At 39.3% G+C, this 27,846-nt stretch overlaps 1 protein-coding gene across 1 annotated transcript; it reads left to right on the top strand.

Annotated features, from left to right (window-relative positions):
* The first annotated feature begins 191 nt into the window (after positions 1–191).
* On the top strand, positions 192–27,846 carry LOC134393354 (uncharacterized). Its single transcript, XM_063118385.1, has 7 exons — positions 192–246; positions 7,858–8,037; positions 13,160–13,981; positions 17,097–17,202; positions 21,114–21,240; positions 24,472–24,505; positions 27,264–27,846. Exons 3-7 carry the CDS (start codon positions 13,282–13,284, stop codon positions 27,743–27,745), a joined length of 1,449 nt encoding a protein of 482 aa, XP_062974455.1. The 5' UTR covers positions 192–246; positions 7,858–8,037; positions 13,160–13,281; the 3' UTR covers positions 27,746–27,846.

Below are 27,846 nucleotides of genomic sequence, written 5' to 3'. Positions count from 1 at the left end.
AAACCCCAGACTGCGAACTTGATTCTTTAAATGGAATGCACCCCTCCATCCAAATCAGCTTGTTTCCCTACCCACAATACTTCTAGTTTGTCTTGATTAAGCTTCACTCATGGGAACCTGAGCATGTTACTAACGTTTCTCTGCCTAAACCCTAACAAGTACTTCACCTTGGGACTCCAGATGCAAACACTCAAAACAAAATTCCACACCGACAACTGGAGAAGCATGGACAGAAACCCCACACAGGTAAGCAAGGGAGTGGGAAATACTTAGGGGCTGTTCAGATGACATGCTAAATCACTGTGGAACCACAATGAGTTAGCATGTCATGGGGAGGAAGAATTCCCTCCCCACAGAGGGCAGAGTACCCACGCCCGCTACCCATCTTCTGCAAGATGGTTAGCGGGGCTTCCATGGTGGTTCCTGTGTCATCTGACAGGAACCCCCCGGGTATTTCTGCCTGTTTAGCTGGGAAAAAATGGTGTCCATCATAGTGTCCACCAGCAAAAGCGACTGCCACTTTCAGCAATGCTCTTCCTGCCGCAGACATTCTCTATGGTCAGCAGCCATTTTTCCCCATTTTCCAAACAGAGCGGCTTCCGGCTGTTTGTTTGGCGTGCAGAGAATGGTGGGATGCACAGTTAAATTGTGAGGAGGTAAGTGCACTAACCAAGGAGGGTGAGTGGGTAGCAGAACTAGGGGGTGCGGCAAAGTTCTGCAATTGTGTTACCCTCCCCTCTCCGTTGTTCCCCTACACACTCACCCTCTGTATGTGTCTGAACAGATCTCTACTATAATGTATAACTTCACTACCCCTTTTCTACATGTGAATACTGTGTCTAGTCTAAACTATCTTGGCCTAACATTCTTTTCTCCCAACACTGGGAGCACAGGGAAGGCATTCATATAATTAACCTAGTAAGATTTCTTTAATTGGATGACAGCTCTGGTTATCATGGCAATGAGGACTGCTTTCCATCATGAAAACCTTTCTCAAAATTGAACTTTCCAAGTGATCAGAATATTTTAAAATCATTATTAAGGCAAACATAAAAATGAACATTTAAGAGAGCAATATTAACAATCTCATTTAATTTCTATTCCTGTGGCCCATTTAATTGCCTTTCAAGATCCATTCCTTGATTTATTTGAAGCTCATTTGTAGCTTGCATTGATTTCAATCAAGCCCGTTCATCTCAATTGCCTATTATTATTATTATTATTATTATTATTATTATTATTATTATTATTATTATTTATTGATATAGCACCATCAATGTACATGGTGCTGTACAGAGTAAAACAGTAAATCGCAAGACCCTGCCGCATAGGCTTACAATCCCAGTATTTCCTATGGACCTATGTATAGCTGCCATTGTTTCCAATGGACATTTAAGGCCATAGCTAGATGTAAGGTTTAACCCAGGATTGTCCTGGGGTCAAACCTGTTCATCTAAGTGCCACACAGGGCATCGAGCGCTCAGGCAGGGACGAACCCTGGATGATCCTGGGATAAACCTTAGGCCTAGCTATGGTCCTAGTCTGTCATTTTAGTTCATCCCCTAGCCAATTTACAACAGGTCAATGATTGAACAATTAAAAACCTCCCAATTTAAAACATAACACTGAAATCTTATTGTTATTTAAATAAAAAGTAAGGTGCTAAATTATAGACACTGGAATGGCTTAATCTCTATACTGCTTAGAGCAGCTTTTCCCAACCTTTTGCTTTCCAGATGTATTGGACTGCAATTCCTGTCATTCCCATGCTGAGTACAAATTATGGGAGTTTCAGTACAACACATCTGGAAATCACCAGGACTAGATCTACACTACTGCTTTATAGCAATATTGAAGTGCACTGATAACTGCTGGAACACATTCCACATTCTGCTTTCATAGTGTTATTTCTTGCTTTTTATTCCACATTATCCAATGTACCGCAACAAATGTCATTGTGTGTCCTATGAGGTATAAATGCACAAGAGGGATATAGCATTACCATGATGGAATCGTAATGATTTGACACAAGGTGTAGATCTGGCCCAGGTTCAAGAAGGCTGTCCTACAGAGTGCCTCTCCATATGTTTCATTGCAGTCTTGATATTTGATTGAGAATGGACTCTTCAAATTGCTCACTGAGTTTGAACAGTATGACTTAAGGTAAGAGAGAAATGAAATAATATAATCATTGTCACCATTGCATATCCTATTTAATAACAATTAATACATAGTTCTTTAAAAATGCTTATGTCTAAAAAACCAAAATTATAGGGATTTCAATATGCAGAATGCTATATTGTAAAACTCTATTATCAGGAAATCTGTCAACTATTCAAATAATAATTTAAAATAAAAAGCTTAATTTTAACTTTGAAAAATATAACCTAATCATTTCTCTGGAGAAGCTATCACACTTCTAATATACAAATCTTCTATCTCATTGTTTGACAGAGCACCACCTTGTGGACAATAAAAACAGCTAAAATGTATAAAACTTGTAGAATCCAATTAAAATTATCACCACTGGGGAGCTGGTTTTTTAGGGGTACAAAATCAATAGTGTATATTATATTTAAGACAAAAATAACAGTGCTGTACAATGAGCCTACATCAGAGGCTGCATTTGAACTCCTGATCCTGATGCCATGTACTGTTATTCATATATGGAGTGGTAAAAAATGGGGTGGGTGAGATATGACATACAAAAATGGACAGAATTCTGCTAAAAATAAAGGAACAGATTATCAGTGCAATCCTATACATGTTTACCCAGAAGTAAGTTCTGGTTTCAATGGGAGTATCTACCAAATAAATGTATATAGAATGCCTCCTAATTCTACAGTCGTGTGAAAAAGAAAGTACACCCTCTTGGAATTGTATGATTTTACATATCAGGACATAATAACAATCTTCTGTTCCTTAGCAGGTCTAAAAATTAGGTAAATACAACCTCAGATGAACAACAACACATGACATATTACACCGTGTCATGATTTATTTAACAGAAATAAAGCCAAAATGGAGAAGCCATGTGTGAAATAGTAAGTACACCCTTACTGCTTCCATAGGAATTAAGATGCTAAGTAGCAGACAGGTGCTGCTAATCAAATGCCCGTAATTAATTGATCATCAGCAAGTATGACCACCTCTATAAAAGCCAAAGTTTTTTCAGTTTGCTGGTCTGGAGCATTCAGGTGTGTGTTAACACAATGCCAAGGAGGAAAGACATCAGCAATGATCTTAGAGAAGCAATTGCTGCTGCCCATCAATCTGGGAAGGGTTGTAAGGCCATTTCCAAACAATTTTAAGTCCATCATTCTACAGTGAGAAAGATGATTCAAAAGTGGAAAACATTCAAGACAGTTGCCAATCTTCCCAGGAGAGGATGTCCCAGCAAAATCACCCCAAGGTCAGACCGTGCAATGCTCAGAGAAATTGCAAAAAACCCAAGAGTTACATCTCAGACTCTACAGGCCTCAGTGAGCATGTTAAAAGTGAAAGTTCATGACAGTACAATTAAAAAAAGACTGAACAAGTATGGTTTGTTTGGAAGGGTTGCCAGGAGAAAGCCTCTTCTCTCTAAAAAGAACGTGGCAGCACGGCTTTCGTTTGCAAAGTTGCACCTGAACAAACCACAAGACTTCTGGAACAATGTCCTTTGGACAGACAAGACCAAAGTGGAGAAGTTTGGCCATAATGCACAGTGCCACGTTTGGCGAAAACCAAACACAGCATATCAGCACAAACACCCCATACCAACTGTCAAGCACGGTGGTGGAGGGATGATGATTTGGGCTTGTTTTGCAGCCACAGGACCTGGGAACCTTGCAGTCATTGAGTCCACCATGAACTCCTCTGTATACCAAAGTATTCATGAGTCAAATGTGAGGCCATCTGTCCGACACCTAAAGCTTGGATGAAATTGGGTCATGCAGCAGGACAATGATCCCAAGCACACCAGCAAATCTACAACAGAATGGCTGAAAAAGAAAGAATCAAGGTGTTGCAATGGCCCAGTCAAAGTCCAGACCTCAACCTGATTGAAATGCTGTGGCAGGACCTTAAGAGAGCTTTGCATAAACAAATGCCCTCAAACCTCAATGAACTGAAGCAACATTGTAAATGTTGGGCCAAAATTCCTCCACAACGATGCAAGAGACTGATAAAGTCATACAGAAAACGATTACTTCAAGTTATTGCTGCTAAAGGTGGTTCTACAAGCTATTGAATCATAAGGTGTACTTACTTTTTCACACATGGTTTCTCCATTTTGGCTTTATTTCTGTTAAATAAATCATGACACGGTGTAAAATGTCATGTGTTGTTGTTCATCTGAGGTTGTATTTACCTATTTTTTAGACCTGCTAAGGAACAGAAGATTGTTATTATGTCCTGATATGTAAAATCATACAATTCCAAGAGGGTGTACTTTCTTTTTCAAACAACTGTAGATGACAAAGCAAAATGTCTCACCAGTTAAGAATATGTTTTTCACTAAAATGTTTGCCAGATGATACTATACAACAGCAATTACCCTTTAAGAAATAAAAATCATTGTTGACTCCTGTCTTACTTCCAGTGGACTTTTTAATATGTGTTGTATTGCCTTGGGCAAGGCCTAATGTGTTGAGATATATAGGGCTTCTCTACATTAAAAAAAAAACCGCACTGTCTTACCATGGTTTCCTGCATCCGCTTTCTTTCTTGGAATTGATTGGAGCCATTTCATGGGCAGCCAAGTGGTATGAAATCGAATTCCTCTGTCTGCTTGTTCCATGTACTCAATTCACTTTAATGAAACCGTGCCATCTGGTGGTGAAATTAAAGCACAATGCCAAGATTACACACTGGGAGATGGTGTGCTTTCCTGGATATTCCCACATCATCTCTGGGGTTTTAAAACCTGCAAATTCCAGGGCACAGCATGGGAGGGGCCCTGTATACTGATGACATCATGAAATGAACCCACAAACTTACGTGACTAGCCAATCACGAGCATGCTATAAATTGCTCATTTAGAGAAGTTCATAGTCCAAATCTTTACATTTGTATACACCTGTGGGAAATTATCTTGATTATACTTATGCCAGTCAATGGAACTTACCCACCACTATGTTTTGTTCAAACTAGTGTTTAGCCCTTCTTATAGCTGCACAGGAATTACCCATTTATTAAAAATCTAGACTGGCATGAAATCAAGGAATTGCAGAGGAAATAGCCTATGTCAATATGGCAGGGCCACAGTGAATTACTGCTTGCTCTTGGAGTGGCTGGGACTTTGGGGGATATTTGTACTGGCTTTTCTTCACTGGCTATTGGGTTTCCTGTTGGGTTGGTGGTATTTTTCCTGCATGAATAATTTTCCTTTGCACCAGACTCTGAATGTTATTAAAGGTTTTTGATATGCTGCTTAAGTTTGGTTGTATTAGCTTTACAGATGTGTAATTTTCAAAGTACAAATAGCTTTGCAATTCAAACAATAATGTAATGACTGACATCCTGTTCACACTTACTTGGGAGTATGTCAGTTTAAGAGCCTGTTATACTGGAGCCTAATCCTATGCAGAGTAAATGCCCTTATGTCCATTGAAATCAATCTGCATAGGACTAGGTTGTCAAACAAACTCCCTTTGCTTTAAAACTATTGACCAAACTTTATCATAAGAAATGTGTGATCTGATTTATTTCTTTTAAGTTAAAAAAAAGTAGAGGTCCCTGATCTACACTGTAACTGCAACATAGAAGAGAGTGGTTAAATATCATCCCCAAACTGCTCTTTGCCCCAGATGGGAAAAAATGGGCACCCATATTTTGTTCCTAGACAGAATCTTTAGGGGGGGTTTGTTGGGGGGAAGTTTACCATGAAACCCTTCGCCCCATCACATTTCCATCGTTTCAATCTGGATTTGGAGGCTCCATGGCTGCTATTTTTAAATAACGTTGGAAAAAATGCAACCCCATATTTCTTGCCTGTCTAGTTTGGCCCTATGACTGGAAAGCTTGTGCAAGCTCATGCCAGTAGAATTTGGTCTAATATACTGTATGATATCAAGCCTATACGTATCTTTCATACAAGTGGTTTCATGGTGTGCCCTGTTATGCAATACTCTCAGACTGGTTTGGGGAAGCTTTCTTCATCAATCTTTTTGGTCTCTAAGGTTTTTAATGTGTGATAACTGGGTTCTGCTTTTATTGTTTGTTTGTTTAAAAAAGTTTGATTCAGCTTAAGGTGTTTCCAGACAAATAGCTTCTAGTGCTTCCAGTGAGAACATAGCATGCAGCTATTCTGTATTTGCCTCTTTAATGGATTTTTGTGGAAAGAATAAAGTTGGAAGAAGTGTCAAGAAAACACTGGAGGGCATAGAATCATAGAATAGTAGAGTTGAAAGGGTCCTATAAGGCCATCAAGTCCAACCCCCTACTCAATGCAGGAGTCCACCCTAAAGCATACCTGCTGACAGATGGTTGTCCAGCTGCCTCTTGAATGCTTCTAGTGTGGGAGAGCCCACAACCTCCCTAGGTAACTGGTTCCATGGTTGTACTGCTCTAACAGTCAGGAAGTTTTTCCTGATGTCCAGGCGGAATCTGGCTTCCTGTAACTTGAGCCTGTTATTCCGTGTCCTGCACACTGGGATGATTGAGAAGAGATCCTGGCCCTCTTCTGTGTGACAACCTTTTAAGTATTTGAAGAGTGCTGTCTCCCCTCAATCTTCTCTTCTCCAGGCTAAACATGCCCAGTTGTTTCAGTCTTTCTTCATAGGGCTTTGTTTCCAGACCCCTGATCATCCTGGTTGCCCTCCTCTGAACACACTCCAGCTTGTCTGCGTCCTTCTTGAAGTGTGGTGCCCAGAATTGGACACAATACTCTAGATGAGGCCTAACCAGGGCTGAATAGAGAGGAACCAGTACCTCACGTGATTTGGAAGCTATACTTCTATTAATGCAGCTCAAAATAGCATTTGCCTTTCTTGCAGCCATCTTGCACTGTTGGCTCATATTCAGCTTGTGATCTACAACAATTCGAAGATCCTTCTGGAAGCCTAATCTGGAAGCACCCTTTGCTTGCTTCTCCCAACACTCCTCTTTAACCTTTTTTTACTGCTGTTTGTTATTTAAGACTTTTTAAAATTGTAACCCACTTAAGTATTCTTAAGTAGGTAAGCAATATAAACCTATTGGAGAGAGAGAGAGAGAGAGAGAGAGAGAGAGAGAGAGAGAGAGAGAACGAACAGAGCTGTATTAAGGATCAGTAAACTGAGGCTCCACAGCCAAATCATCAACAGACACCAGGGATGAATGGGAAAACGCTGGCAATATACTTGGGCAAAGGACCATCTTCCATGGTCCACTATGGTCCATTCCATAAAGCTAGATTCTGACATGGTGACCAGGTGTATCTACCAAATGCTTTGTTTTGATATAAGAATATGAATCATGGTCCTGCAGCAAACCTACTTGCAAAACTAGAAAACACTAAGTACACTAGAAGAAATGCATTATTTATTTATGATATTATTTATATGCTACCCTATAAACAAAAGGTTTTTCAGGGCAGCTCACACAATAGTGTGAAAGTAGCAATATGCATTTGAGTGATATTGCAAAAGAACTACTCAATAAAAATAATAAAAACAATAAACACCCAAGTAGATAGCTTATTTTTTGCTTGTTCTACAGTTTAGGAATATCTGAGCCCTAACTCCACAGGCTGCCTTTACAAAGCTACATCCCATCCCACCTCCTCCTCATTCTCCTTAATGATAAGCACTGACAGCCCATCATTTTCTTCACACATGACATCAAAACAACCACTGGAACCTCTCTTATCATATTTGTGTTTGTTCATTCCTTCAGCTCAGAAGGCAATTAGAATTACCATGGCAGATTGGGAGAAAATTGTACATGGAAAAAAGCCATGGTGAGGGCTATAGTCCTTATGGCCACATTGCTGATTCTGATGCCAGTAATGGGGTCTCCCATACAAGGTCATCTATTTATCCTTTCGGAAGTGTGGCTGGGTGAGGACTGTACTGGGTCAGTACAGAATGGGATTGGTGCATTTGGAACAAGGTGATTTCTTCTCCTTTCTTGGTATAATAATAATATTTATTTATTTATTTGTCACCCGCCTCTCCCTCTGGATCAAGGCAGGGTACAACACAAATGCAAACACCGTAAAATACATATAATTGATTAAAACATTTAAAACTAATACATATAATTGATTAAAACATTTAAAACTAATACATTATTAAAAGCAGCACATTATTAAAAGGCATCTTAAAATTCAACTGGGTAGGCCTGCCGGAAGAGATCAGTCTTTATGGCTTTCTTAAATTCCTGAAAACTGTTAAGTTGACGAATCTCTCCCGGCAGGCCATTCCACAATCTGGGAGCAGCAGAAGAAAAGGTCCTCTGGGTAATAGTTGTCAGCCTTTTTTGTTGACTGGAGTAAATTCTTCCCAGAGGACCTGGATGTGTGGTGCGGATTGTACAGGAGAAGGCGATCCCGCAGGCAGCCTGGACTCAAACTATGTAGGGCTTTAAAAGTGATAACCAACACTTTATACTTTGCCCAGAAACTGATTGGCTGCCAGTGAAGAGATTTTAAAACTGGTGTAATGTGGTCACCCCTAGGTGTACCGGTGACCAGCCTGGCTGTCATATTTTGAACTAGCTGAAGTTTCCAGACTAGGCACAAAGCTAGCCCTATTTGAAAGAAAAAGTGGGAAGGCTTTTGTGGCATAGGGCTTATAGGCACTGTCATTCCCCAGTGTTAAAAACAAAACTAGAATTGATCTTCAAAGCCACAAAAATGAGTTTAAAAACTGAGAATTAAAGGGAACTTTACATTTTGCCTAACCAATGGGCGTTGTTTGCCCTAGCATCTGTATCTAAAGCTTCCATGGATCTCATGGTATGTCTTATTCAGCAATTTTTTAAAAATCATAATAGGTTAAGAATATAAGAACATAGAAGGGTCATGCTGAATGAAATCAAAGGTCCATCTAGTCCAGTATTCTGTTCACACAGCAGGAGGATGTCAGTGCATTATTATTATTATTATTATTATTATTATTATTATTATTATTATTATTATTATTATTTGTATCCCACCTTCTGCCCAATACTGGGGGCTGTCTTCATAGAAATGCATTGAGAATCACACTCAGCTTTTCACTGCTTTTCCCTGAAATTGCCTTTGGTACATCAGTGGCACACTAAGCTGAAAAAAACAATATCCCTTCCAAATCAACTGATTTCAAGGTCACACTGCACTCTAATCTGCCTTACTTTGGGGTGGGGTGGGTGGAGTCCTACCAGTTGAAATGTACATCATCAACCCTGCCCCTTTTTCCCCTGCTCAGGGAAAGAAAATGTATTGTAAAGAATATCAGGCATCAAAACAAAAGGAGCAAAGTCTTTTGTCTGGAAGTTTCCTTACTCCCACCAGCAAGTGTGCTTGCCAATCTTTTTCCACAGAAATGACACTCCCATGTCATCTACTGCTAGATGGAACCATACAGCAATATTGCACATAGGGAGCTTTGGTATATCATCAAAGCTCTAAAGCAAAATAGCACTATAGTGATTTAATAATTTTGGAGGTTTAGCGATTTAGAGACTTTGAGAATTAGCGATTCTAGAAAATTAAGCAGCTAAACCTAGGTCAATAGTCTGAGTTTGTTCCTCCAGACTGTAAATGTAATGAAGCAGTGATTCATCCAACCTCCTTCCTACAGGAAAAAAAGCTGGCCTTGTATTTGCAGAAAGGTTTTATGGGCAAACTCCATTTTCAGTTTCTTAAAAATCTGTTCCACTGTTGTCTTTTGTTCTGGCACCCAAGCACTGCTCTCTTTCTTAGCTGGCCCCTCAAGCTGCCTCAGAATAATCCCCACCTTGACTTGTTGTGGTATCTGCAGTAGCTTAAATATCTTTTCCATTTCTCCCCTAATAATCAGCTACAGTGTTCTCCTTTCCTGGGTCCCCAGAATAACAGGGAATACCTGGGCATCAGCATAATATGGTGACATAGAAAAGGGACCATAACTTTGCCTTGGTGGTGGAGGAAGCATTACACATGTATCCATGTTTGCTGAACTTTCAACCGCTCCGTCTCAGGGATAAACCACAAAATAAGTTAAATGAGTAATATCTTGCAGATCTTACCTTCTTTTCTTCTTCTTTTTTTCTACTTTAGTGTGAGTGTGGCCCAGATTACGTATGGGTAGGGGGTGTTAAACCTTCTCACCTAGCCACTTTCCCGCACTAAATTCACTTCCTCCTCCGCACCAGTGGGGGTGGGGGCTAAAGGGAAAAAAAGGTGCTATTGGCGTCAAAAAGGTGAGAAATAAGGCAAATGGGGAGGTTCATTTAAACGGAATTCTGAGATGAGGATCAAAGAATCCAAATACCTTGATAAATCAACCAGGTTTTATCTGTTTGAAATACATCTCCCCCTATCGCTTGCTCTAACAATTGTATTATCCCTTTCCTCCTCCTCATTGGTCCTTGACTCCAGTTGCTATATGTGCACATAGTGCAACTGCTTGCTCCTCTGGTGACTTTCTCCTAGCAGGCCTCCAGCTTCCACAGGCCCCTCACAGGTATTTCGTCCCTTCATGATCAGGTGGTTTTCTATTCCAGTCTATTGCTTGGCAATGGTTGAACACCCTCCTCATAGAGAGAAAGCCTCTTCCCTCCTCTTGTTTCCTCCCTCTTCCTCTTCTTTTTCTTTTCCCTTCGCTATCTGCCCTTTTTTAAAAAACTGCCATCCTTTCAACCTTCCCTCCCTCCCTAGCAACTGTTGCCATGGTTCCCCCTCTTCCCAACATTCCATTTTCCTGGCCACTGTTACCTAGTAACAATGACTCCTATTTATCCTATGCCACACTGGGCATGGGGGAAAAACATGCTGAGGGCTGGAGCCCTCATGGCCACATTGCTGGTTCTCGGAATGTGGTCTCCCGTACTGGGTCATCTGCTTGTCATTTGGGAAGTGTGGCCAGGTGAGGACAGAGTAGGGTCAGCAGGAAACAGGGTTTGTATAATGAAACAGGGCTATTTTTTCCTCACCCTAGTTCTGAAAGGAAAAGTGGGGAAATTTTGTGGCATAGGGCTTCTTTACTGGGGTCAATGGTTTTAGAAAAATCGTGCCCTCCCAAACTTTTAAATAAACATGGGTGGGAGGATACTTTAGCTTCCAAGTTAATAAGTATTGTCATTCCCCAACATTAAAAACAAACCTAGAGTCAGTCCTTTGAAGCCACAAGAATGGCTTTAAAAATCTGTGAATTAAACAAAATTATATATTTTATATTTATTTATTAAAACATTTGTATCCCACCTTATTTCCTTGGGATCTCAGGGCAGCATACAAACACTATGATTTTATACTAATAATCATAGTAGTTTAGAGTAGCACTGTCTACTTTCCATAGCAAACACAATTAAACTGCTAGTCCTATGGGGGAATTCACAGAGATGTCAGAACTGAATTACAGAAGGCTGAAAAAACATTTCAGTCCTGAGACATCCCAAAGGCATCCACATTAAATTACCAATGCATTTATCCCTTCTATTTCCTACCAATCAGGGAATTATTATATGCCTTATAGTTTGGCCTTCCTCTTGATTTGGATATATTTTCATGGCTCTTGTGATGGCTAATTATAAATGTAGGAACCTAAGAAGTGCCATGCTGGATCAGACCAAGGGTCCATCTAGTCCAGCACTCTATTCACACAGTGGCCAACCAGTCATCAGCCAGGGACAAACAAGGCAGGACATTGTGCAACAGCACCCCCCCCACACACACATGTTCCCCAGCAACTGGTGCACACAAGCTTACTGCCTCGAATACTGGAGATAGCACACAACCATCAGGGCTAGTAGCCATTAATAGCCTTCGCCTCAGCTTGAAATGTAGTTTATTATCACATTCCCTTATGTGCTTGAAAACCAAATTCTCCCATTTAAAAGCTCATTACTCTTGTTAAAACTTAAAGCTACCAAATGGTGTATCAATATAGGTGACATGACAGGTGAGAATCTAGCTTTTTAGGCACACAGGAAAGGCATATAGACTCCAACACTAGAAAGAACCTTACACCTCTCTGGTGTCTAAATGCCATTTGACAATACATGCATTTTAAACATTTCTTACAGTATTTTACAGCTATGGGAAATTCACCTGCCAGGATCTCAAAGATGCAGACCACAGCACTGTGAAAACACTGTAGAATCTCTGCTATATTGCTCTAATGATGCAGTACATCTCCAGTCACAGGACTATGCATGATTACCTAAACATCCTGAAATAAGAACAACATTAGCAGTTGTTAAAAACTGTAATCTTATATATGGCTACTTAAAAGTAAGTTCTATTGGGGCTTACTATGAGATAAGTGGATGAACTGTCATTTGAACTGCAATGTCATGCTTCAGACAAAAACATCTGATCTCAGGAGTGCTGGAGTAGTGACAGAGGCTATTCCCCCCTTTTTCCTTTAGATGGGCCTTTGAACCCATCTAGAGTAGTCATGTTAACAGGGGCAGGACCTGGGCTGGACAGCCCATAGGATACATCATATCCTGGACTTTCCCCTCCCCATCCACTGGAACATTTCCTTGCAGACCTCTCTGAGATCCTTCAAGACTGTTTGGGGCCGACATGGTTCTTCCTGTGGCAACTGCCAGGGGTCGGGATCAGTTTCCAGAGACTCCCTTCTGAGGTCGTAGCAGTGTCTAAGGCCTCAGAAGTGGGACACTGAAGAATCCTACAGTTCCTGGAATGCTTTACTGGGAGTATAAGATTGCTCTCTCTTATTAATTGATTAAAAACCTGAATTGACTAAAAAGGTTCCTCAATTAATCAGGCAATGGATTAAAAAACAGCACTTATAAAAACTGCAGCAGTATCTTAAAAGAGGCATTCTTTCTTCTGTTGCTCATGGGAAGAACACCTCTTCTAAGACAATGCTTGCTATGACACCTGTGTGCATCATCTAAAAGAAAGCATGCCTCTTTCTTCAAAAATATTGTTTTCATTCATCTGCAACTTTAATTCTTAGATTATTCATGTATTTATTATATTTATATACTGTCTTCCTTCCAAAAATCTCATCAGCATTCATGGTTCTGTATCTAATTGCAGGCAAAAGCACAAGCACCCAATTTTCAAGAAAGCACCTAGGAACAAATGAACATATTTTGAGAGGAAAAAGTAATTTAAGGAACATACTGAAGAATATAAATGCAGAAAGGAAAGGCCAAAATATGGGATTTAAGAAATATGGCCTGTTACCTAAATGTTTTCAGCAGCAAACAAGCTTTCTCATGCAAGAAAAGATCAAGGTGCAGATGCAAAAAACAATAACTAACAAATCTGTTAATGAAAATCAGAAGTTTCCATTTGTACATGTATTTATTTACCAAAGAAATCATGATAGCATACAGAAGATATCTTCAGCACGTAAAACATTGTTGTTTAAGGTTCAAGAAAAAAAACTGTCTGCATTTCAAAGAAAAACATACAGAATCAACAAAATAATAAGAAAATGGGCCAGTTTGTTCAGAGCTAAAAAAGAAAGCAAATCGGGAGAAAATGGAATGGAAATATCAACAATTTACTGTATGGTACCTTCCATAATGACATTTCCAGCCATTAAAATTGTCATAGGTATAAAACATGAATTATTTAGTTCAGAAACGGATCAAGCAAAGCCATCAGTCTACATGACAAAAATGCTGAAACATCTCATACAACTCTCACAGAGAGTAAATAAGAAATATTTTAGTGTTGCTCAGAAGGGACTTAGACTTTCAACTCTGAAGGCATTCATGGTAAGACAGTGTCTTGATAATGAAGAGAATTTTACAACGTTGTTATACCTCTATAAACACATTTTAAATGAGCCCTCGGTTCTTGAAAGAACCAGACGATCAACAGAAGAAGAAACTGTACCAATATCTGTAGGTATGTTTATTTTGGTGTTCTTTATGCTATAAATACCATATTTTTATATAGTGATTTTGAAAGAATTAAGGCCACAATCTTTAATTTATTGGTTAGATTCGTAGGTTAAAAAAACTTTCAATAGACTACAAAGGTAGCACTGATTAACTAGGAAATAAAATTTTAAAATGCTAATTGTTTTTAAAATAAGTAACTTTTACAAAATTGTAGATGGTAAGCACCATTGTTGAAGGGGCATTTCCTCTTCACTCTTACACAGGAGGGAATACCATTTTTTTATATAGTACCTACTGGAACATATATATGCATCGTCTAAAAAACAAAGAAAAGATGCCCTTTTTCTTCAAAATGATTGTTTGATCATATGTACATTTATGCAGATTTATTTTTTAGTTAATTGATTAAACAAAACCAGTTTGATTAATTGACTAAGGCTGCAGTCCTACTCTTACTTGGGAATAAGTTCCATTGATATTTACTTCTGAGTAGACATAAATAGGATTGCAATGTAAAATTTCTTTGAATAGGTGATAGTCCTACAAAGAATGTTTACCTTCTTTTTAGTTGTGGAAATAAACCAAAGTTGTGAATGGCTAAGATAGAAAAAGACTTAGGCCCCGTTCAGACAACAACATGCTAAACCATGCTGCTTAACCACATAATTTTTAACGGAATGCATTCCATTAAACATTTTGCGGTTAAGCAGCATGATTTAGCGTATTGTCTGAATGGGGCCTTAATGATTATTTTGCCTATTTTGTAAAAGCAAGCACAGGCATCTTATAATACTGTAATATATACAGATTATTTCTATATCTCTTCCTTTGCCTCCAGAAACATGGATCCTAAAAAGATTAGGGACTAGGTTTATAACTTATAAATAGTTCACTCTCCATACCAGCCCACATAATAGAGTGACCATATGAAAAGGAGGACAGGGCTCCTGTATCTTTAACAGTTGCACAGAAAAGGGGATTTCAGCAGGTGTCATTTGTACACATACAGCACCTGCTGAAATTTCCTCTTCATCACAACAGTTAAAGCTGCAGGAGCCCTGCACTCTTTTGTATCTAGTCACTCTAGTATAGCTTGTGCAGCTTTAACTGTTGTGATGAAGAGGGAATTTCACCAGGTGCTGCATGCATACAAATGACACCTACTGAAATTTCCTTTTCTACATAATTGTTAAAAACACAGGAGCTCTGTTCTCCTTTCCATATGGTCACCCTACCACATAAGGATTGCCAGTTCAGCAGTTAGCTCTAATATTGGTGGAGTGAGGTAGTCATCTCAAGTGGTAGATGCTAGAAGGCAACAGCAAGGCAAGGTGTTATTGGAAGAGAGATCTGTGGGCAATGTGGCCACTCTATGCCTCCTGAGATAGTGTTCTGCCTTCAGGTGTAGTGGAGGATCCTGCCCCATTGCCAGGGTTGAAGAAAAATTCAACTACCATTCCAGTCAGCTTGGAATGGGAGGGGTCACCATATTGGCTTTTGCAAAAAATATCTGGAATCCTAAGTTGCTTCTTGGAGTGTTTCTACATCAAGAAAAAATCCACACCTTTGCCAGGTCTTGGGTCTTTTTGGGTTCATGATGGCCTCCCTTAAACAGCGACCAACAACGACCATGTGATTTTGAATTGTAAAGGGGTTGCTATTGCAGTCTATTCATTTCAATGTAACAGCGTCATCTAATTGTGGAATAAATCCCATCATGAATTAAATACTGCGATGTATTTTTTAAACATGGGATTACCAGGAGAAACCACGGGTGATGTCCTGGCTGTTGACAACAACATCATATAATCAACCCACAAACTTCTGTGAGTGGCCAGTCATGAGCATGCTATAAGAGAAGCCCTTGTTCATATAAACATGATGTGATTTCTGCCAGGTTCCCCCTCCATCAACACCCCTCCCATAACATATCCCACACCACCAACCTCCAGTATCAGATTTTCAGAGGGCATAGGAGCTGCAGAGGGAAGTTGGATTTAGGAAAGCATGGTTCTGTGAACTCTTCTGTAAACAAGAAAAGTTAGGATCCAAGCTATTGTATTTAAAGGATTGCTTGTTCGTACATGAGACTTTTGCAGGAGGCCTTGTTTTGCATTCAACTGCCATGCAGTTTGTTTAGCTTTTATTTAGAGTATTTATATAATCTTTACATTCTAGGTTTAGCTAGTGCAAGGTGACATATAAACATGCTGGAATAAAGTTGTTTACAATATCAGCAGGAATGGGCTTCCACCTTTTTATAAAGGAACAGACTTCCTTGCCCTACATGTGATGTTTACTCAGGTTCTGGCTGTCATGATCTCAGCAAAGGGGCATAGAGCAACCCGTCCGTAGAAGCACCCCCACCCTTCTGGGTCACAATTTCCCCCACAGAAAGCTGGCTTGTTGTAAGGAGGGGGTGTAATGGAACTTCTTTCTCTCTCACCAATGTCAGTGGTGATTCTGGCCATTTTGGCTTTCATAGTGGGGAAAAGAACACCCTTTCCCTGGAAGTATCTCCCCTGGACCAGATCTGGAAGCAGAATATGTAACAATTCCTGGATCAGGGCTCTCTGGCCACACAGTTCTTCCTATAGGTTGCTGGTGGGAATGTAGGACAAAGCAATTTTGGTTATAGTGTCCAGACTGTGGAACGCTCTAGGAGGCTTGTCTGGCTTCTTTAGATGTTTAAGGAAGACTCTTATTTCAATGGGCTTTCCATTTTGGGTGATTATGCACTGGTGGGTTGGTTGAGGCCTTGGCTGTTGCTTTTGCTCCTATTTGTTCTTTTGGTCTGGTCTTTATTGTTACTGTTGAATGTTTTGTTGCTTTTTATTTTGTAAAAAATTTTAAATGGCTTTTTTTTGTATGCAAGTTCAGTACTTATCTGCCACCCGCTATTTCGTCACTTTAAATTGCTCTACACCTCTCAACTTTGCAGCTATGCAGCAGACAGACCTGCATTCGATTACATGGGTCTGCTGAAGTGTGGTTTGGAGGATATTATACATATTTTAACCATCAATTATACTATTAAAGTTGTTTTAACAATCAATTATTATAAAGCAAATGCTGGATATGTAATAATTTATTAACTTTTACAATATTTTTCTATTTAGATTATTTGAGGCATTTAACCTCTGCTATTATAGCATGTGCTACTATTTTTGGAATTGCTCTGTTTATTTTGGCATTAGGAGCAGCTTACCTGTACTATAAAAGAAGGTAGGCTTAAAGATTTTACTATTTCGAATTGTTAAAAATATTTACTGTCTTGTAAATATTTTGGTGATTAATGCTTGCATGTGATTAATTTGTAAGATATTTAAAGCCAAGTACGTAACCAATTTAAGCCACCATAAAATCCTGGTCCTAAACTAATTTATTTAAGAATAAATGTCACTGAAATTACTTGGGTAAAGTAATGCTTTTAGGATCAAATGTGATTTATATTTGATGGTGGGTTGATCTGCTAGCAAGGAGTGATGACCTAGAAAATTGTATTTGTAAAATTTTGAGGTACAATATCACAACTTTGTCACCATGGCAGGATCTATACTACTGCTCTATAGCAGTTTATAACGGGCACATAACACATTCCATATACCATTTTCAAACCTCTTTCAAAGTGTTATGTCCTGCTTTGTGTAGATCTGGGTCATGTTTCTCCCTTCCTAAATTCAAATAAAATGAGATGACTTGTCAAAGTTGAAACAGTTACCACTATATATCCAACAGTATGTATTCACAGAGGGTATGCGTTGTAATCTTATATCTACTTACCTGTGAGTAATTCCCATTGTAATCAACATACATAGAACTGCACTGTTAAGGTATTTCTAAGCATTTTCTTTTCAGAAAATAAGGCCACAATCCTATGGACTGTGCCCTCGCTACTTGGACACCCCCAAACTCAGGGGCTCCCGAGATTCCTATGACTTGCCAGGCTGAAGCCAGCAGAACAGGACAAACAGTTGAGGCAATCTTTGCCTCTGGAACCTCCAATCCCCTCTCTTTTCAGCCTGTCTAGTGAGGGTGCCAATTTTTATCAATGGAACAGCGCCATCTATTAATGGAATAAATCCCATCATAAATTAGATACTGAATTATCTCTACTGAAGTATCTCTATTAGATACTGAATTATCTCTATTACCGGGGAAACCGCAGGAGATGGCCAGGCTGTTGATGATGTCATGTAATCGACCTGCAAACTTCCATGAGTGGCCAGTCACAAGCATACTATAAGTCACTCATTTAGAGAAGCCTCAAGTATCCTCCAGATATTTTCGACTTCAACTCCACTCAGCCCCAACTAGCATGGCCATTGGCCAATAATGCTGGGAGTTAAGATCTAAAACAACTAGAGGGCATCAGGTTAGGGAAAGCTGATCTAGAAAGACCCTTGTTTTTTAACAAATGGAATGATTTGTATTGCATGCCAATATGGGAACCATTTCTCAAACACACAGTGGTCTGAATCTACATATTATGCAATGCATTTGTCTTTGAACTAAGCACACACTCTATAAACTAGTGTTGTGCCAAAACGTCTTCTACACTTTTTCCAACCTTTACATTCAATTTGATAGAAAAGAAATTGCTTTCAAAAACAAATGTGAAGATGAAGACCATTTTGGATAAATCCTCATGGGTTGGTTTTGGGGTTCTTGTGCTTACCTTACTTATGAAGTGGTTGACGATTGTGTGTGAGTGTCCTGTTTTTCATTCTACAATCATTTCTCAAGCAGGCGGCAGCCTATAGCTTCCTCAGCTTCCCACACTTCAATTAAAGCCCAGGGGAAGATATTCTTCCCATAGAGCTTTTTCAGATCAAGAAGCAGAGGCAGATAGTGGAGAGGTGTGTAATAGAACAAAAACTAGGGTGACCATATGACTGGATTTGCCTGGGTTTTTGATGACAAATCCGGGAGGGGGAGGGGAAATCCGGATTTTCCAAAGAGCAGCTCTAATGGGACTTAACAAAAATGCTTATAACTCTGACATTTTTTAAGATAAAGACATGAAACTTGGCACAATGGTAGCTCTTAGGAAGGGCTTTATTCATACGAAATTTGAAACAGATCCATTCATCCATTGATTTTTTAGGATTTTTTTTAAAATTGAGGTTTTAAAATTATTATTTTTTAAATCGTCATTTTTAAAGATAAAGAGATGAAACTTTGCACCATGATAGGATTTAGGTAGAGCTTTAGCCACACCAAATTTGAAACAGATCCGTTCATCCATTGATTTTTTAGGATTTTTTTTTAAAATTGAGGTTTTAAAATTATTATTTTTAAACCATCATTTTTAAAGATAAAGAGCTGAAAGTTGGCACCATGATAGATTTTAGGTAGAGCTTTAGCCATACCAAATTTGAAAGAGATCTGTTCATCCATTGGTTTTTAGGAATTTTTTAAAATTTGAGGATTTAATTTTTTTAAAAAATGTTATTTTTAAAGATAAAGAGATGAAACTTGGCACCATGATTGCTCTTAACAAGGACTTTAGCTACACCAAGTTTGAAACAGATCTGTCCATCCATTGAGTTTTAGGATTTTTTTAAAAGTTTGAGGTTTTAAAATTATTTTTTAAAAATTACATTTTTAAAGATAAAGGGCAGAAAGTTGGCACCATGATAGCGCTTAAGGAGAGATTTAGCCATGCCAAGTTTGAAACAGATCTGTTCATCCATTGATTTTTAGGAATTTTTTAAAATTTGAGGATTTAATTTTTTTTAAAAAATGTTATTTTTAAAGATAAAGAGATGAAACTTGGCACCATGATTGCTCTTAACAAGGACTTTAGCTATGCCAAGTTTGAAACAGATCTGTCCATCCATTTTTAAAGTTTGAGGTTTTAATTTTTTTTTTTTAATTACATTTTTAAAGATAAAGGGCAGAAAGCTGGCACCATGATAGCTCTTAAGGAGAGATTTAGCCATGCCAAGTTTGAATCAGATCTGTTCATCCATATTTTTTTTAGGGTTTTTTTAAAAGTTCAAAGTTTTAAATATTGTGTTTTAAAACTGCTGGAGCCATATCCTTCAAACTCAGGTTGTCAAACCTCCTCTTTGGGGTGGTGCACATTGAGCATTTTCAGCCCTTGGCATTAAGGGGATCTCCAGTCTTTAGGTAAGAAGTCTTGGGCAAGCAGGGCACCTTTCCTGTTGCAGATTTAGTGGGCAGTCAGGTACCTGGAGCTCAGCAGAGGCAAGGCATCCACAAATCAAAATGACATTGAATTTCTCACTTGTTCTTTATTTCAGTGATTTTAACATTAAGATGTTATGTAGAACAGATTTGTCTTAAATGTGTGCTGAAAAATCAGACATGTGACCAAGGCTATGTTCGGGTGGCATGCCCCCTTGGTGCTGGACACGCCCCCTTGGGGGCCGACCATGTTGTCCTCCTTTTTGGTTTCCAAAATACGGTCACCCTAACAAAAACCCTTAGGAAAAAAGAAAGAAATTGTTCTACAGCCGAATCCCTACCTGTGAGAAACTGTTGGAGAATCCCCCCACACACACTCAAGAACTTCGTTGAAATTCCCCTCCCCATTTCTCTGGCCACAAATGGGGTGGATAAGTTTGAGAGGCCATATGTGAGAGCTATAAACATACTTAAGTCTCCACTCTCTGCACACTGCAATGCCCAATCCCAATTGTTCCCCATGCTGCTATTAGGATTTTAAAGGCCAAATGGAGGCTTTTTTCAATCAAGATGTTAGGTGTTGTTGTTTTTAAACGTGTATAAATTACTTTATTCCTAAACTAGGTCAGTAATATATCATCATTCAACAATTTAAATAAAGTGGAATTCTAGAGTTATGAATTATCTTGATTATTGTGTGACAGTTCCATGTTTCTATCAATATCTTTCCTACAACAATAATTTGAAAGGGATATCATTCTATGGTTTTATGCTTGCTTTGGACCAATACACTGAAATTATACTTTAAAAAAAACACTACATGCTTTCATCCATGTATACTAGAAGAAGGTAAAAAATAATAATGAGCTATTTCTTTGCATTTAGTATTAGATATAATTGTTCTTTACATTCAGAAGTTATTACAAACAGGACCTTAATTTTCTGTGTATGTAATCATATTTATGTATTAAAACGTATTTCAGGCAACTTGGTCAATTTTTCAACAATGTGTTGAATGGTGGAAAAACCAGAAAACAATCTAAATCCATTGATTCCCAATGTGATGCACCTATTTCTCTTTCACGGAGTTTTCATTTGGCACAACCACAGGTAAATAAAATATTTTTCTACTGATGAAAAATGAACCTCTAAGTACATTTAGAGGTTCATTTAGACTGATACTATTTTGAGGCTAATTTAATACCTCACTCCTAAATATTGCTTCAATTCAGCACAGGAGACCTTTGGATGGATAGCAACACTGGGTTATAGGAAACCAAATACATGGGAGCTGAAAACTCAGTGGGTGCGTTCAAGCAGAATAGGAACTAAACTACAGGGAAAGATCTATAGGAGTGATAATATAGACACAGAACCAAACGAGAGGCACTGATAAAGGGGAACATGCAGGCAGAATAGCTCTGGAGAAGTGTCTATGCCTTGGGTCCCCAATATGATGCCCAAGGCAACAGACAGACAACTCCCCTGATGCCTGCCAGGCTCCCTGACCCTCCTGATCTTTTCTTATCTTTTTTAAAGTTAGATTTTTATTTACTTTTTTTAAAAGGGGGAAAAGTGTAACTGGGAGGCTGGTGTGCTGCAAAATGAAGCACTGGCCCCCAGCATTACCTTTATTTACAAGAATGCTCCACATGGGCCCCCAGAGGCATTCTTAGAAAATAAAATGGTGGTTGGTTGGCGCCCAGTGCTTTGTTTTGAAGTGTGCCCAGCTGTCCAGAAAAAAGAAAAAGAAAAAAGGTAAGCTAGGGGATTGGTAAAATGTGTTCTGGAGACTAGAGGGGTTGGTGTGGAACAAGGGTTGCTCTTGTTTTCCTATGCTATGTGTGTTAATTCTGCCTAGCCTTTTTCTTTCCTTTTTTCATGTGTGTGTATGGGCATAGCTAGACAAGGGGGGTGGAAAGAGATGATCTTGTGATTTTATGATCACGAGATCATCGCCCTCATCTACACGCAGCGTGCAACGTCCCAGGAGGAAGAGGACGTCGCTGCCGCCATTTTGTTTTGGTTTTTTAAATCGGAAAAGAGCGCAGGAGCTCTCCTATGAAAAAGGTAAGTTTTTTTTTTTAAAAAAAAACACCCCTCTCGCTCCCCCCACCCCACTCCCGATTGGCATAGAGCTCCTGAGGAGCTCTGTACCCTGTGCCCGGCTCCTCGCAGTTACTCACAAGGAGCTGGGACAAAACCATGATGGCGGGCCACATGTTCTGCAGTCTCGGGATCATCCCAAGACAGTGGAAAAATCGGAATACAACTATAGGGCGATATTCCGGGGCAAGGGAGTGATTATTATTATTATTATTATTTATTTATTTATTTATTTATTTATATAGCACCATCGATGTACATGGTGCTGTACAGAGTAAAACAGTAAATCGCAAGACCCTGCCGCATAGGCTTACAATCTAATAAAATCATAGTAAAGCAATAAGGAGGGGAAGAGAATGTAAACAGGCACTGGGTAGGGTAAACAGGCACAGGGTAGGGTAAAACTAACAGTGTAATCATCCCTCCCTGCTCCCGGGATCCCCTGTGCGTCATGTGGACACACAGGGATGATCCCAGGGCGATCCATGGAATAAGCCCTCATCTAGTCATGCCCTATGTTAGTGTATCTCAGTCCCTCTCCCCCTCATTCTTAGGTTCTAGGGCTAATTACTAAACAATGTTATGCCAATGATTTATGAAAAACCCTGCAGTCATAGCATTTCATGTTAACATCTCTTCTCAAACATTTATGCTAAAGTTTTTGAAAGCAACAGAATGACCATATCCCTGCAATGCTGGTGTAACACCATAATTTGCAGTGCTGTGGCACTGCAGCCGTTATTCTGTACAACTTATGGTTATTCAATAAAAATGTGAAAATGCACATGCGTCGGTGCCATTAAATACACTTTGGATTTTGTGTGCTTTCTAGGAGCTTCTCTAAATGAGCTATTTATAGCACGCTTGTGACTGGTCATTCACAGAAGTTTCCAAGTGGACTGTGTGACGCTGTAAACAAACAGGACATTTCCCATGGTTTCCTTCATTCTGTTTTTTTTTTAATTAAGAGATAATTAGAGATAACCCTTAATGGCACAAAATTGGCAGTGTGTAAAGCTGACATTGCACTATAAACTTGCCAAGGAAGGAATTTCCCAGCTATTGGAGGGAGAAGAGGGTAAAATGCCTCCCTACAACAAAGCAGATCTGGCTTACTCCCAAGTAAGGGAAACCCTTATGCTAGATTAGAATTGGGTTTATGAATCTTTTTTTAAAAAAATTTTTTTGCTTCTTTCTGTTAGTTTGTGCTAGTAGGTCCCCTATGGGTCTACTCACAAGTAAGTCCCATTGTTTGCAATGGGGCTAATTCCCAAGTAAGGGTGCTGAGGGTTGTAGACTTACAGCACACGAATCCCCCCTTGCTCCTTTGCACACATAGGGAGGGAGGCACTCCCTCGAAATGTGTCTGCCATTTTAAGGAGCCCCAGGAAGCAGCAGGATTTTCTCCCTTGCCACCCCTCTTGTTGCGTGTAATGCAGCCCATATCAATCATGCCAAAGAACCAGGAAGCACAACAGGCCCTGGTAAATGTGATTTCTCTTAATGTTGAGGCGCTCTAGGTGGCTATGGATAGAATATAAAGAGCCCTATAATTCTGGGGTAACATTAACTTTTAGTAATAAATTATAACCAAACAGACTGTAAATTATCAGGATATTTAATTGTATTAATAATGGATAAGCTACACTCAGGTCATGTCTACACCAGGGGTTTTCCCTGGGGTCGTCCCTAGATCATCCCTGTGCATCCAAATGATGCACAGGGGATCCCGGGGGCAGGCAGGAACAACCCCTCCATTTTCATGGGATAACTGGTTGTCCAGTTATCCCGATTTTCCCTGCAGTCCTGGGACCATCCCAAGGATCGTGGTTGGTGTGTTGCGCAGTCCCAGGGCCTGAAACAGGCACGGAGCCACATGGGGTGGCTGGGGGGCGGGGACGACTACAATTTTGCCATCCCTGGGATGGCAGGGGTGGGTGGGCACATTTTATTTTTTTACCATTTTTGCCGCCCCGCGCACATGGCTCCTCTTCTGTAAAAAAAACAAAAACAAAAAAACTGGCGGCCACAACATCCCTCCTTACTTCCAAGATGTCTAGATGCTGGAGGAGAATCGTGGAAGCAGATACGTCCCCCTACCTCTACACCCTTAAGTATAGACATGCCCTCAGGGACCAGAGCATTACCAACATTCTTAGTATAAAGTATGTTATTGTATATCACATTTAAATATAATGTGAATGCGTTGATAATATTTTCCTTTATGTTTGATAGGAATCAAAGAAGAAACAGACATCACTGTCAATAGGTATTAAAACATTTTCTAAGAATGATGAAAGACAATGCAAAGTAAAGACAAGAAAGTATCATGTTCAAGCTTAAATTGCTCATACGTGTTTGGCTCACAATTTTCTCTTATGTTTCTGCATTTCCACGGATTGCCTGCTCCTTGTATTGTAGATGTACGAAACTTTTCCACAGCTATCATCTAGATTAGCTTTCTCAAACTTAGTGCCCTCCAGCTATTTTTAACTGCTATTCCCATCATTCCCAGCCAGTATAGCCAATGATGGGAATTGGATTCAAACACATCTGGAAGGCACCAGGTTGGGGAAGGCTGATCTAGATAGTAAAAGACATGAGACACCCATTATCCTGCCTCCAAGCCTTATTTAAAAGGTGCCCTTTGAAGTTTTCCCATCTTTAAAAAATTACAATAATATTTTGCAGTGTGTGCATCAGAAAAAACACATTTGTGTGGAGAAACCATAACCTTTTAAAAAGTGCCTTAATTAACATGTAGCACTGTTTGGATCCTAACAACCATGGGCAGAGTTTAAGTCAGAATGGGTTTTCCCCATCTTCTTTCCTTTGTGGTCTCTATATCCCTGAAAAGTCAATTGTGAGGGACAATCGATGCTCCAGAACACCAGTCAGTGTGGTGTATATGTAGGTGGATGGGGATAATGTAAATCAGAGTCTTTGTTCCCTTTTTGCAAATGGAAATGCCTATAGAATCCAAGCCTATATATCTTTCTGAGCCCAAAACATATTCTGTTCCAGTTCTCAGTATACTTTTCTTACTATATACAAAATGCTAAGAATTTGTGCATCTGTACATTATTAATTATTACCACTTAACTGTAAAGGCTTCCCATCTTAATGTATTTTTTTTTCTAAATGCAAACTAAAGGTTCCTCTTCCATTAATGTTCACAGATGCCTGGTGTTCAGGCAATGTCTGTCCACAAGAAGGGGCTGTTATACAGAGACCATAATGTCAAAACTGCAATGTTTATGTTGCATGAAATGAGGAGTGCTAATCTTACTCCCTTCACAGAAAAAATATATGCAGAAATAAATAAAATACCTCCCATGAAAAAAGAGGGTGAGCCATTAGCATTCAGATTGCTTGATTTCCTTTACTGCTGCATTCTGTTAGTAGAAACTTCTCAGTTAAAATATTAACAAACTTGTAGCATTGGGCAATATGTAAGAATCTGGATGAGGAAATATATATTATAATTCAAATTTAGAACATGACGTGTATTAGTTCAATACCGAAATTTCCTTTTATGATGGCAACATAGTTATGGTGTTAACATAGAAGTTGGTATTTGGATTGACTTTTTGTTATCCATGGCCCAGTTGAGCTATAACAAGCTTTGCGCTTGTGCGCTCTTCCCTCTCCTTTCCACTCCTTGTTTGCTTACCAAAGGAGGAGACATATGGGAAACATCTACTTCGGAATTTAGGGGTTCATCAGATTAGTGTTTTATTGCACGCTTGCTACTGACCACTCATGTTTATTGCGCATCCTTTAGAGGACAGCATCTGCCTCCCACCCACCTACTGCTCCTTCTTTCCTTTTGTCCATCACAAAAACCCCTTTTAATCAAACTTTTTTTGGGAAATGGAATGTGCCGCTGTGTGCAGAAAAAGCGGCATGATAAAAATGGCCCCTGAATGGGCCATGTAGTCTTTGTAATGTGGGACAGGAGCGGAGTTGAAAAGCAATGGTAGGGAACTGCAACTCCCATCTGATGATGCACTTAAACAAACCAGAATTCCCAGTAACATCCAGACTCATGGATCTGTAATCAATGGTCTCAAAATAAGCCAGGATCTGAAACTACACCTTGATCCTGGCTTGCTCTCACTAACCATAATCAAATTGCAGTTTCCCAGGTTTGGACATCATGGAAAATGGTTTGTTTCAAATCAGAAGTGAAAGCTTCCAATCTCCTTGCAGACACAAGGATTCTCTCTCTGTGACTGCGTTCAGAGAGCACAATAATCAATGGTGAGGTAATAATCAACTTGACAGTTTATCTAGGGAGTACTTCCCATACAACATAGTATTAATCAACAGTCCTGTGGATTAGGATCAGCAATGAGTTGACTATTAGTCCACACTGAGTTGACTCACTCATCCCTCACCCTCTGTCTCCCCTCAGTCCTCCTTCTAGTAGCCCATCAACCATTGATGCTGACAATCTATCCTGCCAGCTGGACTAGAGAGGCAGCCACTGCTTAAACTGCTCTTGCATTGTGGCTCTGTAGCTGATGAAATAACCAAGGGTGGCCAAGGAAATAATCAATGGTTCCCTCCACACAACACGACAACCAATGGTGTTCCAAATATCCAACTCTGCACAGGCCCTCTCCACTAAATCTTAGAGATCAGGGAGGCTGATAGGGCAGGAGGCCATCTCTTAGGTATCCTGGATCCAAGCCATTTTTGTTATGTTATGTTGCTACTAAATTAGTTGAATTAATTTTGATGTTTTATTATTTATTAATATGATTCAATTTAAAAAATGTTTTACTTGCCATTCTGAGAGTTCTTTTCACGGCTGAAGACGAAAGATATAAATGATTCTATAAAATAAATAATAAATTGTCACATTGCAGGAAAATAGTATATGGCTAGAATAATTTTGAAATAGTATACATGAATCAATGGCACTAAAATTATTTTCACCATATGTAATAAAAATACAAAGATGTATTAAATCTATAAATCATGCATCTTCTTAATGAATAATACCAACCTTTTTGTTACAGCTGCTAGAGCTTCTTCCAAAGTGGAATCTGATTTTGTTACTATAAAAGAAATATATTGCAGCTCTGATACAGAAGGAGGCAGTTCAAAAATGTCACCCAGAAGTTTGACTGTAAGATCCAGAGCATATGTGTTTCCATCTCAGTCCAGTGAGAGCATAGAGTCGTTCTGTGATGATGGATGTGATGTTTCCTCTTCACAACTTTCCTTATCGGCAGAAATCATCATGGAAAACAGGAACTTAAATCTGACCAGCACTACCCCAAAAGAAAAGGAATGGGTTCTGGTTGCAAATCAGCCAGACCTCTGTCTACGTAACAATCCAGAACACCGTACGTCGAGTGGCTTGTTACCACAGCTAAACGAAGCAACAATTTCAAGGTCAAAATCTGAAACTGAAATCATAAGACTTTCCTCTAGTTCTAGTAAAGTATCACGTGCAGTCAAGTCATTGACCCATATTTGTGTAGTACAAAATCCATGATCAGTATCTGTATGTCTCATTGAATAGTTTTCACTAATCTCACAAATGTTGATGACTCTAATTTCACCCCCCAACAGCAAATTCTTTGAACAAATATGTTT

This window comes from Elgaria multicarinata, chromosome 1, assembly GCF_023053635.1.
Source record: "Elgaria multicarinata webbii isolate HBS135686 ecotype San Diego chromosome 1, rElgMul1.1.pri, whole genome shotgun sequence".
Classification (NCBI taxonomy): domain Eukaryota; kingdom Metazoa; phylum Chordata; class Lepidosauria; order Squamata; family Anguidae; genus Elgaria; species Elgaria multicarinata.
The sequence above is the reverse complement of the archived record's forward strand: the minus strand, read 5'-3'. Positions and strand labels throughout refer to the sequence as shown.